Genomic DNA, 16017 nt, shown 5'->3' with positions numbered 1-16017 from the left:
ACAGCTTGCCAGTCCCACAGAATTAAGGAAAAGGGATAATCGTGTGGATGGCACTGTTCCCTGTAAAGCCCAGAGGGTCAGATTAGGACTCCAGTTAGGCTGGATTTTCAATACCCATGTTATTGTTGTTTTAATTATTATTACAACATTTATATCACACCCCTTTTCCTCTTGCAAGGAACCCAAGGTGGCTTACATTATCCTCCTCCTCTCCATTTTATCCTCACAACAACCCTGTGAGGGAGGTTAGGCTGAGAGTCAGTGACCGGCCCAGAGTCACCCAGCGGGCTTCATGGCCAAGTGGTGACTAGAACCCAGATCTCCTGAGTCCCACTCTAACCACTACACCACACTGACTCTGAAAAAGCGCTATAGAAATGTTTTATAAATAAATTCATGGCCTCATCCACTATAAGGCAGTTACATATATAAGGCAGATACATATATATATCCACTATAAGGCAGTTACATATATATTTTACATATATAAGGCAGTTACATATATATACTATAAGGCAGACATATATATGTCTGTTTATTCCAGACATTCCTCTTTTTTAACCAATCCCCTGCTGTGGCATAAGCAGTTTCAGAACCTTAAAAACAAAAACGTGATTCCCCTGGCAGTCATAACTAAGGTTAGGATGTATAATGTCTGAAGCGTTTTCCATATCTGTGGGGCTGTGGTAGATCCTTTCTATTCCAACGGTTCATTTGCGGGGGAAAGTGAAGCAAATGGAATGCAACAACTGAAACGCCTGAAGTCTTTACAGGAGGCGTCTGAAGGAGTCAGAAGCACAAACCGCATTATACCTGCCTCCCCATTTTCTCTTCCACCCCAGTTCTCTTTCAAATCTTGCAGTGTATCAGAGTGGAAAGAAACGAAGATTAAAAAAAGAAAAACAAATCAACAGCCGACCACCACAATGAAACGGGGAAGGTAATAAGACAGCATGATGTTTTAATGAAAATATAGGGGCTGGACGTTTTAAAAGATAAGTTAATAAAAGAGGGGAAAGAACAGCATTCGTTTTACATCAAAGATGTTTGGTGGGGGCATGAAACGACAGAGCGGGGTTGCTGTGGTATCATCTGGCAAACTTTACCAACTCGTTGTTAAGCCTGGGTGACTCTACGTTTATTTGCACAAAAATAAGGATGGGGAGGGAGGGAGGGGAGCGAAAATAGTTTTAGGGTGCTGTCCTATGGGCTGCGCTCCCAATACATAGGAGGGCTCCGTGTTCAGAGACCTCCACCTGTCCTATGACTTACTGGCAAGAGCCAAACAGGGAAAGAGGACAGAGGCAATTTGGCCTCCATTTACATTGGAGCCAGTGTGGTGTAGTGGCTAGAGCGTCAGACTGGGAGCTGGGAGATCCGGGTTCTAGTCCCCACTCAGCCATGGAAGCTCACTGGGTGACTTTGGGCCAGCCGCAGACTCTCAGCCCAGCCTACCTCACAGGGTTGTTGTTGTGAGGGTAAAATGGAGAGGAGGAGGATAATGTATGGCGCCTTGGGTTCCTTAAGGAGGAAAAAAGGCGGGATATAAATGCAATAAATGAATAAATTGCCAAAGGCAGCAAGATAGCCCTCTGAGCCTCTCTCTAGCTGACTTACCTTTCAGTGGGCAGGGAAGGGACTGGAGAAGCCATAGGATTCTGTGTATGACAGCCTCTCCTCCCCCCAGATCCCTCAGCATGTCTAAACCAACTCTATGACCTGAGCGCAACCACTTGTCAAGATGGAGCTCAGGCTCCCTGTTTAGACTTTCAGATTTTGAGTCCGACTTAGAGGCAGAGCTAGAATCTCAGTCAAGTCCGAGAGCAAGGGAGGAAATTCCCCAAGACTCTCCAAGAGGCAAGGAGGAATCTTCCCAAGGGCTTATCAAGAAGGAGGCCCAGGTTCAGAGACCATCTTCCCACCTCCCGCGTGCCCTTTGGGAACTCAAGTCTTCGTCAGAGGGGAAGGGAGCACCGGAATGGACGGATCTCAGAGTCTGCCGTGGGGCTAAGCAGGCGGAGTGGAGAGCAAGGTGGGAGGTGGTCTGCCAGACCAACTGCACATCAGAAGCTGGGTCTGAAAGACCCTCCCTGAAGGAGGAGTCCAGTAAATGACTGTCCGGCATGGCGGGAAAGCATCCTAATGCCATCTAAAATGATACAGCCACTGGACAAGCATGGTTATCTCCATATAACCATTATAAATTAGTATTACAGATTTTAAGTGCTTTGGGATATTAGTATACAATAGGTCTAGGAAGTACAGGCACTCTGTATTATAGGGTGCAGAGAAGCCCCTCACAGACGTCAGCATAACTCTGCCCCATACCAGGCATTCCAGTGCCATGCTAGGCTGCTATGATGCTTCAAGTCCATGCATGGTAAGCCTTCTGACTGTAATTTAAAGCATCCAGCATCCCACTCCTTCCCAAATCCCAAGGATTTGTTTAGCTAATTAGGTGTAGAGGGCAGCTCTTAGCTTTCACAGAGGCTACAGGTGTGAAGAGGTGTGTTTGCTGAAACAAGACTTTGTGGATTGCACAGCGAATCTTGGTGCCTCTCTATTCAGTGGGAGGGCTTGGCATCCTTGACACCACTGCTAGAAAAGCGTTTGGCCTCGGAAGCAGCTGACCTTGGGGATGGAGATGGTCCAGGCAACCTCCTGTCACTGCACGACTCACCTTTTACACGCAGTGAACATCTCTCTATAAAAGCCAGGTCCTAAATTGGTCACACTTCTGTAAAATCCATTCTATGTTTGGCAGATTGCCAGGTACCTTTCATTCCGTCATCCGCTTGTTGATGGAACAGGATTTTTCCCAATTTCCCCAATTTGCGCAAAAGTGCATTCGTGCCAATTCGCACTTGAGAAAATGCACAAATCCCCCCAATATGCACAAATCCCCCCAAATGCACATTTTCATGCTTTAGCTCTTGGGGAAATTGTACATTTTTTCTATGACCAAATTTGTCTAAAATTCCAGAAAATTAAAAAAACAACCAAAAAAAAAAAAAAAACAGTCTGCAAACTTGCGGAATCTGTGCGACTCAGGAAAAGCCAATCTGGTGTGGAATCCATGGGTCAAATGCATAGAAATCCGAACTCATTTGAATTCATTGTGGATTTGTCCAACATCCGTAGTTACACTTGAGTGTGACCAACAGGCAAGACTCCTGCCTCTCATCACTGACAGAGGCTTTTGCCAAAATATTTGGGCAGAACAACAGCTGGGGGCAGTTCTCCTTTGAAAAGGGAGGAGATGATGAGTAGGTTTCAGGAAATGGGCTTTTTACTTAGGTGACAAATTCCCCCTGTCCCCACCATGCCATCATGGAGAATCTAACCTTTGGTGATTTTTTTGGCCATAAGCAACAGATTTCCATTGTTTCTGCCTCCCCTTAAGTCCAACTTTCCCAGTATTGCAACCCCAAAGATTGTAGCCTGAGTCTCTACACATAATTCAGATTTACCTGGGGTTGTCCCCACCCCCCCGCAATCCCATTGTCAGCTGGAGTTTTGTACAGACTCTTGCCAGATAGAAATCTCAGTCATTTGCTACCAGCTAACATCTGTTAATTATGTGCAAAAGCAGACCAGCAGAAATGGCCTCGAAATAGCCTGAACTGCGTGGAACACAGAGACGAGTTGGCAGTGTTGACGTGAGAGGCGTAGAAAGAGAAACAACGGCTCATTAGTAGTCACAGGACGTGTTTACTCCATAGGGGACTGTGGCTCCTGCTTGCGACGGAGGCTGAGAAGCCTGATCTAAACGTTCAGAAAAGCAAGTAGAACCATCAGGGCCAAATGGCAGGGCCAAAGGAGACGGGGTGATTTTTTAGCAGGCAAGTGTCATGAAGGATCCTGATTTGGATCAGGGTCTCCTTTGCTTTTTTGAATACAAGAAAGAGAGTTCTCAGTTGAAAGCTGTTCCTTTGGCCAATTACCAATTGCAGTTACTGATTCTGAACATTCAGGGGCAATGAGTTCCCCAGGTTAACTATGTTTTGCGCATCGGAAGAGCAAGCATATCCTTGGTCCCAGGTTGAAGCAACGGCATCTTAATCTTATCTAGAATTCAGCGCACCATGAAAGACAGCAGTAACACCAGATGCCTTTTAATGTGTTGCCCCCTTGTGGCTAATTTTCCCTACCCAAACTGAGCTTGCTTTCTTTCTTTTCTTTCTTTCTTTCTTTCTTTCTTTCTTTCTTTCTTTCTTAATAGAAATTCTACAAGGAAGAGAGACAATTTGACAGGTTGTTTTTCATGCCGACATTTTGTGATAGGCTGAAAAGGAAGATGAAAAGGTGAAAGGTGTCCCCAACCAGTCGTGTCCGACTCTAGGGTGCAGCGCTCATCCCCGTTTCTAAGCTGAAGAGCCAGCGCTGTCCGAAGACGCTTCCGTGGTCATGTGGCCGGCATGACTGAACACCGAGGTGCATGGAACGCTGTCACCTTTCCCGCCGAGGCGGTACCTATTTATCTACTTGCAATTTCTTGCTTTCGAACTGCTAGGTTGGCAGGAGCTGGGACTGAAGACGGGAGCTCACTCGGTCACGCAGCACTCGGGTCTCGAACTGCTGACCTGCCGACCTTCCAGTCTGCAGTTCAGCGTCTTAACCACTAAGCCACCGCGGTCCCTTAAAAGAAAAGGAAGATACAGTTGTGCTTTTGTGAGGCTCTTGCAATGATCTAGATAGAAAACCCGTGAACTTTGGCTCAGCCCCTGACGAAATTGAAATCCCTTGGAGGAAGAGTGGAATTAAGAAAATAACACATAAAGATGAAAAAAATGTATGCAAAAATTGCCTCCTGAGAACACTATTTTAAGAATTATTTATTATACTTCTATATAACACACACCCTTGGCGTTAGAAATGCTACAGCAAGCATCAGGCAGTCTCCACGCTCCAAGGGACTGGAAACATCTTGTACAGAAGTACTGTTCAAGATGTTTCCAGTCCTTCAAGTTAGGTACGGGGCAGGCAGAAGGGAGATAGGGATTGACTGGCCGATCGCTGGATGATTTGCAATCGATCGGCAAGGGTTTCCAACTCCCTTACCAAAAGCAACAACAAAAAAGCTTTCCTCCCGGCCACCCAATCCCACCTAAATTAGGCTGTCGGAAACCCTGATCTGTAGTAGCGCAGATGTAGATTTGACTTGTATACACAGGTTCGGACCATAGGAAGCTGCCTTATACTGAGTCAGACCACGGGTCCATCTAGCCCAGTATTGTCCTGACTGGTGCTGCACTGGAACCCAGTATCGTCCACACTGACCCTCTTCCGGGTTTCAGACAGGTGGCCTTTCTCAGCCCTACCTGGACATGCCAGGGATCGAACCCAGGACCTTCTGCATGAAAAGCAGGTGCTCTACCACTGAGCTATGGTCCCTCCCAGTGTATGCTCATGAAGTACAATAAGTAATGATGGGAGGGTGCTGTTTAACTCGTGCCCTGCTTGTGGGTTCCTGGTCGACAGCTGGTTGGCCACTGTGTGAACAGAATGCTGGACTAGATGGACCCTTGGTCTGATCCAGCAGGGCTCTTCTTAGGTTCTTACATTCTTATGTAATTGGTGGTGTCCTGGGCCACCACTTTGTACCTGGCACCTCCCTCATTTCCCCTGCTAATTCCCATCTTGCCTCCACTTGATGGATCCCAAGGTTCCAGTAAAAACAACAACAACAACAAAGTAAATCCTTCAGGCTTTGAAATGTGGTCATGCCTGTTTCAAACCACCAGGATGGAGGCTGTTATTCATTTCACAAAGTACATCAAATGCTTGGGGTGGGGGGAAAGGAAGAGGTAGCAAAGTGGTGATGGTTGGTGAGAAGGGCAGGGGTGTTTAACCACTTTCAGCCCAAGGGCCAAATTCCATTTCAGATAAGCTCTTGGGGGCTGCATTCCAGTGGTGGGCAGAGTCAAAGGCAAGACGGTGTGGCTGAATGCAAAACAGGGTGGTCCCCAAATACCCACATATTCTAGCTTAAAGCTCTTACTGCCAGCCACTAAGCCTTAGGAGAGGAGTTTCAACCTTTTAGAATGGGGGAAAAACTGCACAGAAGCCATGAAAACCACCAAACAATTGATGGTTAGAGGAAAAGTGGTGGTGCCACTGGAAATGGTGAGGGCTACCTGAGGAACCCTGGAGTGCTGCATGGGGCCCCGGTGTGTGTGTGTTATAAGACCTGCTTCCCCCCCGCCCCCATCAGGCGGATTCCGTGGACTTGTGGACCGGTCTTTTAACTTTCCCAAATTTGGCGCAAATTTTGACATAGAGAAATATGCCAAATACCAAAAAAAATACAATAAATCATGGCCCCAAATGGGCATTTTCCACACAGGCTAAAGCACGAAAAGCACATTTGGGGGCGACTTTGTGCATTTTTGCACATGCGCAATGGTGCAATACAGATTAGAACAAATGCAAATTTGCACAAATCTGGAAACAAACAAATCTGATTCCATGGATGGGTGGACCACAGAATGGAAAGCGCCTGACAATCTCTGAAACACAAGCAAAACTGATTTTACACGATCTGTTCATCCCTACAATGAGATAGGTCCTTGGAATGCGGGGAGGCAGGTTTTGAGGGTCTTTGAGGGCAGACAGATCCGATCTGGGGGCACAATCCGGTGAGAGATTCTGCACAAGACCTGCACTGCCCTTTATTGGGTGGTGGCAAACCTCTCAACGGTGGGGGCTGGTACCTAAGTTAACAGCACTAGGATGCAACAAAATGTGAAAATAAATTTACACATGACCAAAATCAAGGAATCTGTATTTCAAAAGATTGTTCGGGAAAAAAAGGAAAATAATAATAACGACAACAAGAACTTACAGCCGGTCCAATGATAATCAGGTGTACGCTGCGCTCCTCTCTGTGCCATTCTATCAAACAATGGGAGAAAGTGCTGGTTATGGAAAAATTGGCATTCGTTGTCCGTATTGAGAGTTAAGGCATCAAGAGGTTCAGTTCTACCACGAGAGGCTTGAATCAGGATAAAGGTTTTATGCTTTAAAAAAAATCACCATACCTATGTAGATTGGGTTACCTAGAACCAGAATGCTTGTATTATCAGTAACAACTGTTTTGTGAATGACAGCTTCTAATAATGTGTCAGTACCTTCTGAATTTAATTTCCCTCTGACCTCAGGGTTTATAATCCCTTCCCCCAACTATATGTACTGTATATAAACCTGAAAATTACGATAATACTCCATGCATCTAATGAAGTGGATTGTAGTCCAGAAAAGCTTATGCCATAATAGACTTTAAGGTGCTACAAGACTCGTTTTTTCAACAGATAATTAAGGTTGCAATCCTATACAGACTTGACAGCAAGTCCCAGTGAACTCAATGGGATTTACTTCTGAGTAGACATGGATAGGGCTGCATTGTAAGATGGGTTCTTGCTTTTTGATTCATTGATTGATTGATTGACTAATAAGGTGCCTCTGATTTACTAGGCAGCTTCACAATTTGGGGATAGGGAAAGACCTATGAATTCATAGTACAGCATCCATTTCAAAAGGGTAAGACAGATCCTTGATAGCTGCAGGGGTCCCCAACCTTTTTGGTTCAATGGGCACACCTGGAATTTTGAGTGTCATGGGCACTCTCACAAAATGACTGCCATGGGGTGTTGCCCGTCTGTCAAATGAGTACCAAAGGGGACATGGCTGGTCACAAAAGACTCATTTCCCACAAGGCAACTGGTGAGACTAAAAGAAAAGGAACTTGCCTAGGAACCAAAGTACAAAGCAGAGGTGGGTTCTGACACCAAAACACAAAACTACCCTTGTGAATCCAAATCATGGATTCCTTGTGAATCCAAATCATGATGCTGTCAGTGGGCAGCATTCTGCTTTGCAGCAGCCCAGCCTCCCAGTTTTTGTTTTGTTCATCAATTTTAAAAATCTTAAGAAATATAATAAAAATCAGAAAGAGCAGGAAGCCTAGTGGATGCCAAGAAAGGAGAGCCCAGGCTTGGAGAGCCCAGACTTAGAAAGGGGAAGTCAAATGTAATTCTTAAAAAAATAATAAAAAATGAAAAGGCAGGGGGAGATGAAACCCCACAGGACAACTGAGCCCATAATTGTTGAGGATTACATGGAGAACAAAGTGGTTCAGGTGTACAAAAACATTTTACAAATACTTCAAACAGTGGCTGGGATTTAGAGCATTCCCATGAGCATAGGAGGGCAAACTGATTTGTTGACTAAATGCAATACAATCCATCAGCTAAGATTGTTTTAATCAGGTGACAGCCTTACTTTTATTAGTGAAGTGCACTACTTACTACGCCAGGTTATATTTAGAAAATAGTTTTTATAGCTTAGTTTCCACACAGGAAGATTGGATTAGTCCGACAATTAATTCCATCATTTAATCAATAATATGTCGCTGACGGCCAGTTCTGAAGTCATGTCACTTTTGTGTCTTCCCTCCTTTAACACAAATGTAGTGGTTTGTGCCTCTCTCTCTCTCTCTCTCTCTGTCACACTCACACACACACACACACACACACACACTTTCCTTGTCTCTCTCTCAATAACATAAGAACCATGCTGGATCAGACCAAGGGTCCATCTAGTCCAGTGTTATCTTTACACAGTGGCCAACCAGCTGCCCATGGTAAACCCACAAGCAGGACATGAGTGCAACAGCACCCTCCTGCCCATGTGCCCCAGCAACTGTTGTATACAAGAACACTGCCTCTGATACTGGAGGTAGCATATAGCCATCAGGACTAGTAGCCGCCAATAGCCTTCTCCTCCAGGAATTTGTCTAACCCCCTTTTAAAGGTGGCCATCACTATATCTTGTGGAAGTGAATTCCAGTGTTCCAGTGTTTAACTATGTGCTGTGTGAAGAAGCCCTTCCTTTTATCTGTCCTGAATCTCCCATCAATCAGCTTCATGGCATGAAGAAAAATAGGGAGAAAAAATTCTCCCTATCCACTTTTTCCACACCATGCATCATTGTGTACACCTCTATCATGCCTCCCCCTCCTCCCCTTTTCTCTAAACTACATAATCCAACCTTTCCTCATAGGGGAGTTGCTCCAGCTCACACGCGCCCCTGCCCCCCCGCCCCGGAACTCCTTAACAAGGAATTCTGAGCACCCACAGAGACTACAATTCCTTGGAAGAACCAGCTGAAAACTCATGGCTGCCGAACAGACACAGGCGTCTGTACTCTCCTTGTGTGTGTGTATACACACACATACATATACTTGTGTGTATGCATCCGAGGGAGAGAGAGGGAGAGAATTCTGCACTCACCCATTCCAAATTCTGAACCAAAAAAAGCTGTATTCTGCATCCTCTTTTACGAAATGCAAAGGGAGTACAGACATCCATCTGAAATGAAATTCCTCTTAGGATCCCCTCCCCATGAATCCTTTTACACCGCGAAAAAATAATTATTTTCACAGCCCAAAAATGCACCATATATTTTGTTTTGATTGGAGCTGCATTATTCCCAGCAGACAAGGAAAAGCACCCATTATGGAAATAATGCAGTTTTCAGATCAGTGTTTATAAATGTGCCTGTGTGTGTGAATGGATAGATAGATATAGACACAGTATAAACAGACGCACTGAAAAGAAGGAATGAAAGAAAGAAGGAATGAAGCTACGAAGCAGAGCTCCTGTGTTGTGCGCAGAAGGTTCCGGGTTCAATCTCCAACATCTCTAAGAAGGGCTGGGAAAAATTGCCATCTGGAACCCCGGAGAGTCCCTGCCAGTGTAGATCAGTGGTGGCCACCTCTCGCTCTCCAGATGATGTTGGACTCTGTCTCCCATCATCCACTGCACGGCTGTAGCAGATGGACTTTAACAACATCTGGAAGGCCACAGGTTGCCCAGCTCTGGTGTAGACAATACTGACCGAGATGGACTGACTCAGAATAAGGCAGCTTCCATTTTTCTTAAGGGGGGAAATGGAAAGTATGTGTGGGGGGAGGTCCTGACCTGCAAAAGCGTCCACTAAGTAAAGTGGATCCTTGACTCTTCTCACCCCGCAGATTAAGAAGAAGAGGCGTAGATCATTGCTGTCCTGGGGAATCCCTGTTAAAAAAAAAAAGCCAAGAAATCTTAAACACGGTTGGGAGAAGTGAAAAGGGAAAAAAGAGAATGAAAACAGGAACAACCGTAAATAAAGGCAGGCAGCAAATTATGATGCTACTATCTAAATCTTTGTGAACTACCCAGAGTACAGTATAGAAATAGAATAAATGAAATGGAATGAGCCCCCCGCTCCCCCCCCAGCCCCAATCCAGCACCTTGATTTCCTAAAATCTGTGTGATCTCTTTTAAGACTGGCATAAAACACAGGACACTCAACTCTCACACGCTGTCGAAATAGCTCTGGATGCTTATTTCCCCTAAATGTCACTGGGGGGGTTGTTAGCTGGTGGCACGTTCTGGCAATATTGCTTTTTAAAATTAAAAACCAACCCAGGGATTTAAAAATGCTTTCATTTTCGCAGAATTTTCAACCGCATCATTTAGCTTCAATCTGAAAAGGCTGAGCTATCGCAGAAGGCTCCAGACGCCAGAAGAGGCAATGCAGTGTGATCTAAGGAGACGGTATTTTATAAACGTGACTGCTAAAAAATAAAAAAAAAATGCCAGGAATCAAAACAGAGCTCAGTTACAAAATGTTGACTAAGGAGGAATGAAGAAAAAAGAAAATTTCTAACCAAAATATTCCTAACGCTCTAAAAACTCAAAACGTATATTGCTTCATATAGTCACCCTTAATGCCACTTTGTTTAATATTCCAATAAAATCTAAATTATTTCCATTGTTCTCCAAATTGATTTTTTGCCATCTCGCTTTGCACAGAGGTAAGTGGTTATTTTGCTTGCAAGAGCAAAATCCCATATATATATTTTTAATAACCATTCTTCCAGGGATGACATGTTCCTTTTCCCTCCCCCCACTCCCCCAATATTTATCAAAAGATTGTTCTGGCTTCTACTAACCTATAAAAAGTAGTGTTCCTTGATCCCTTGAAACTACTCCATTCAAGTACATCCACGAGCATATGGTTAATGTGATAATGTGTGCAATTTGATAATGTGTGTAATTTGATAATTTGATAAACTCAGCCCCAGTGTCAATCATATATAACAGGGGTGAGGGCGATTTGTGGCCCTCCAGATGTTTAGGTCTACAACTCCCATGATCCCTCACCATAGGGCTGATGGGAGTTGTAGGGCAAAACGTTTGAAGGGCCACAAGTTGCCCACTCTTGATATATAGCAGGGGTGAGGAACCTGCAGCCCTCCCAATGTTGTTGGTCTACATCATCCTCAACTATTGGTCACAATGGTTGGGGATAATGGGAATTGCAGTTCAGCAACCTCTAGACAGGTTTCCCCATGCCTGACATATAGCATAGCGTGTGTGTCCATAAGACCTCCACACAGGGCTCAGGAATTAAAAGGAGATAATCGTCAAGGGTTCCCTTGCCGCCCACCGTCCCCCATCCCTGCCTTTTACTCTGAAAAGCAGGCTTTTGTAACCCACTAGGCCACTTAAGAGTTTTTACTCTCTCTTTGCTTAACTGAAGACAGCTGTAAGGGTTTCTAATTCTCACTGTTTGTGGGTACGTGCTCCTTCAAATCTTTAAGTGAGGTGGCAAGAGATAGACATTTATTTATTTTTTAACCTCAGAATAGCCACCTGGGTAGCAAGGCCTATGAAGTGAGTCACCCTAGCAAAGGGTGCTATGGCAACTAGGCCCCACAGCCCAGGATGGCTTTCCCCAACCTGGTGTCCTCCAAATGTGTTGGACTACAACTCCCAGTATCCCCCACCCAGCATGGACTGGGAGTTTAGTCCAGAACATATGGAGGGCACCAGGCACCAGGAGGGCACCAGGCTGGGGCAGGCTGCCCCAGGCAGTTCCATGGTGGGGTGGGGAACTTGCTCGGAGAGTTCTGCACCCCATCCCAATATCTCCTGGGCATGAGTCCCTTTTCTGATGCAGGGACCCACCTCACAAGGACACTTCGACACTGGCAGCTTTGTAACTTACATATGAATACCAGGGAGAGGGCCTTTTTGGTTGTGTCACCCTGCTAAGGAGGCGTGCTGAGAACAGTAACTCACACAGGGGGTTCCTTTCAGGGCAGGCCACTCTTCCATATTTCAGTCGCCAAACACAAACCTTTCGGGACGTAAGAGTGAAGGTGGTGCGCCCCCTTCTCCTGGGCATGAAACAAGAATACTGGGAACCATGTTCGAACAGTCGCCTAGGATGAAGAACCCAACGTGTGCATGCACGACCGACGCAATCATGACCCCCCCACACTTTGAAGAGTCATAGCAGTGCTGATTCGGACACTGCACGGTGCCTTCATAGACACAGGCCGCTTTTCAAACATGACTCCGGGGCATAGATTAGTCGGTTGTATTCATTTACTTACTACCAAAGGACATCACAAAAGATTACTCTGTTTAGCCCAAGAGAAAGAAGCCAAGATCCAAATCAAGAGGACAGAAGCACTATCTCTCTGATTACCTCTCCCCCCACAAAAAACCGCAAGGGTCATTATCTGGAACAGGAAGCTCATTGCACAGTATCTCAATGACTTATCTCAAACTATCACTACAGCACAGTGACTATAATTAACACTCTGCATTTCTGATTCTCTCGGTGGCTACTGCGAACAAAGTCATCTTGAAGGTGACAAGTCTGTCTGAGCCATATCTATATATATCTATATAGATATATCTATATAGATATATATCTATATATGGCAGGGATGCAGGGGAGAATCAAAAACAACAAGCATTTTGAACGTATGTGAGCCGTGTCAGTCCGGTAAAAAGCATGGCAAAAAAACACATTATCTTGCATTCTAATGAGCACTGAAGGATGGAGAGGGAGAAGATATTTCGCGCCACATCCCTGCCCACGTAGTGCAGCTCACAGAATGTCTGCATAAAGCAGGGGTGGGGAATATGTGGCAAGCCAGATGGTGCTGTACTACAAATACCATCACCCCCAGCCAAAAAACCCAATGGGAGGTGTAGTCTGACAACATCTGGAAGGCTACAGGTTCCCCACCGGCGGCACAGAGATTCCCTTACATCTGATGATGAGGGAGGGAGGCAATGAAATGTGGTGGTGTATTGCCATCCTGTAAGAGGATATTCCTGTTGACAGCTTCAGGCAGCTGGGAACTGGAACCCTGGGGCAGAGGAAAGGAAGATTCAGGGGCGACAAAGGGATACAGGCCCCCCTTTTTCCCACTTACTCCCGCCTGAGGACTTCCTGCACTATGCTACAGAGCTGCCTCCCCCAAACCGGAGTATTTTCTATATTGGTGTGTGATGATGTAGATTGTTCAGAAGGAAATGGCTGGGTAAACAATGGCAGCTGCAAAGAAGATCGCCAGTCAAGGGCCCTATTTCAGCACACACACACACACCCTGAAATGGGCTCAATTTATATTTCTTATAATTAGGCCATTGTGGCTCATTAGCTTTTTAAAAATCTACCCATTCTTCAGAGGACCTAGGAAAATCCAAAACGTCCACCCATATAAAGTTTGCGTAGAGGCAGTTATGTGAACATTCTGTAACCACCACATTTTAATGCTGCCAGCACTCTGGAGCATTGTTCAACAGATTTTCTTTGTTTGTTTGAGGGTTGGGGGAACTTAACCAAGATGGAAAGTGCTTTGGCTTGTCTTGAATCGTAGGACCTGCATCCCATATTAGATTTCGCGAGCAGGCATATTAAAGCGTGAACTGTTGGCAGCTGGCAACTACACCATGCATTAAGACGGCTGGATCGGCAGTTTCCAGGGACGGGCGTAGCTGGCGCACCAACCTAAACCGGGCAAAGGGTGCACGTGGCTACAGCTGTCACCTGAACATCTAGCATGAAAGCTGGGTCCAGAAACACCTCCAGACTATAAAACTGCTCTTCCAAGGGGAACGCTACTCTGTCCAACACAGGTTGAATCCTTATCCTGGTTCAGCCGTAGTACTAACCAGAAGCACCTCCATTTTGGCTGGATTCAGTTTCGATGTACTAGCCCACGTCCGGTCCGTTATTACCTCAAGGGATGTCCTGTGCTTCTGCGCTGGTGGAGGCCAACAGCATTATCACATCCAGGGATGTCTGTCGCTGTGGAATCTGGCACTTTGGGGGCTCGACAGCCTCCCAGCAAGCACTCGACTCGGCTCACATTTGTGGGATGAGCCGCAGGGCTTTCCCTGAAATCTAGGAACTTATTCTTTTTAAATACATAAATAGGAATGTGTGCAAACTGTGGGGCATGCTTTGCATGATTTACACAAATTTTGGCTGCAATTTGCGTAATCTGCACACATTTTGGTCACAATTTGCACAAATTGCAGCTGAAATTTGGTAGATCACATTTGTGTACATTTCTAATTATGTAAATTAAAAAAATATTTTTTAAAATTTAAAATTAAATTTAAAATTGAATTTGCACACATCTCTATTTATGTAAATTTAAAAGAAATCAGAAAAATCCACACGATCGAGTCAGGCCAGCTTGCAGGGAAGTCCAGGGGGCCGAGCTGATAAAATCTTGGCGAGCTCTATCCCCACCCCCGGGCAGATTCCTCCAACATCCCTAATCACATCACAAGGTACGTCTTCGTATGCATTAAGACAACCTTCCCCAACCAGGTGCCTTCCGCATGTTCTGGACTACAACTCCCATCAGCCACAGCCAATATAGCCAATGGTCAGGAATGCTGTGAATTGTGGTCCAAACTATCTGGAGGGGACCCGGTTGGCGAAAGTCTGACTTATGGGAATGGATGAGAATTTGAGGTGGAAATGCCATTTCCAGCGGTGGTATCCCCGTGTCTCCGGTCACGTCACCCTGCCGTAAGCAGGCTTCTATTAGTCTAAATTAAGACATGGAGTGTTTGTACAGCTTCTTTTGCTCCCTCTGAAAAGGAGACTTTGACTTTCTCCGAGCATAATCTTCCCCTAGGCTTTGTAAATACATCCAGGAGAGCATATGGGGGGGGGGGGGGACGACGACACCTAAAGGCCTGCCAACAGAACGCATAAAAAAAGAGAGAGAGATAGAAGAAGAAAGTACAGAGCAAAACACAAGAAACATCCCTTTAAAAGGGCTTTGGAATAGCATTCACTTAATGCCATCCCAGCGTGTGTGCCGAAGAATGAAAAAAGCCCAACTGTTCGAGAATCGCCGATAAAACCCTTACAAAACACGTCTTGCAAATCGTTAATCTTACCACAGGGCCTACAGGCCTCTATGCAACTTAGCAATATCAAAGCGAAACTCGCTGGAAGTAAAGGAATCTGCCAGGGAGATTCCTTATCTTATCTTAAGTATTTCTCCCCCTTTGCTCAAAGAAAGAAAATGCAAGACGTTTTGTCCTATTTGAGGCTTTTACGCAGCTGCTCGCCTCACCGCGTTCTCTGATAAGAGAATGTTCAACACCCCTTAAAAACGGAGACCGGCTTTGGCCGGTACCTGCACACCCCAGTTCAGCAAACGACTAACAGTGCCAAAAACAAAAAGTTGGTCCCAGGTCAAGATCATCCCTGGCTGTCCCTCATGAACAGAGACAGTATAGCAGTGAATAGCAGTCGTTAGGGACAAAAGACTGGGAAAGACCATCACTTTCAGCGCAGCTTCTGACCTCACACTGCCTGCCCTTTGGAAACAGAATGCAGGTCTAGACCAGACTGACACCCTCCAGATCTGTTGGATTACAACACCCATGTCCATACTGGCTGTGGATGATGGGCAATATAGTCCAACACATCTGGAGGATACCAGGTTGGGGACGGGCTGGTTGGATCGGCGCTCGAATTACAGGGAAGTCCCAGCTCCTTGCAGATTTGTTCTCCGAGCGTGTGTCCTTATGCAGCCAAAACGGCACCACCCACACACACGAGGGAGGGATCAGGGGGCTTCGGGGAACCCCTAGCTTTGGAGAAATACAATTTAAAAATAAAACCTTAACCATAGGGAAG

General features: G+C 45.6%; 1 protein-coding gene across 1 annotated transcript in view; it reads right to left on the bottom strand.

Moving 5' to 3' along the window:
• Nucleotides 1–16017, bottom strand: part of GLT1D1 (glycosyltransferase 1 domain containing 1) — a 73898-nt gene that overhangs the window by 25082 nt on the left and 32799 nt on the right. The window contains exons 7-8 of the mRNA XM_084819700.1: nucleotides 9981–10076; nucleotides 6845–6894 (exon numbers count right to left, since the gene is read on the bottom strand). Coding sequence (XP_084675826.1) covers nucleotides 6845–6894; nucleotides 9981–10076 — 146 coding nt within the window. The remainder of the gene's footprint in view (nucleotides 1–6844; nucleotides 6895–9980; nucleotides 10077–16017) is intronic.

The sequence above is a fragment of the Heloderma suspectum genome, chromosome 13 (genome assembly GCF_057233095.1).
Source record: "Heloderma suspectum isolate Gila_16-S chromosome 13, 16-S_ref, whole genome shotgun sequence".
Lineage (NCBI taxonomy): Eukaryota > Metazoa > Chordata > Lepidosauria > Squamata > Helodermatidae > Heloderma > Heloderma suspectum.
This window is presented reverse-complemented; position numbering and strand designations above follow the sequence as displayed.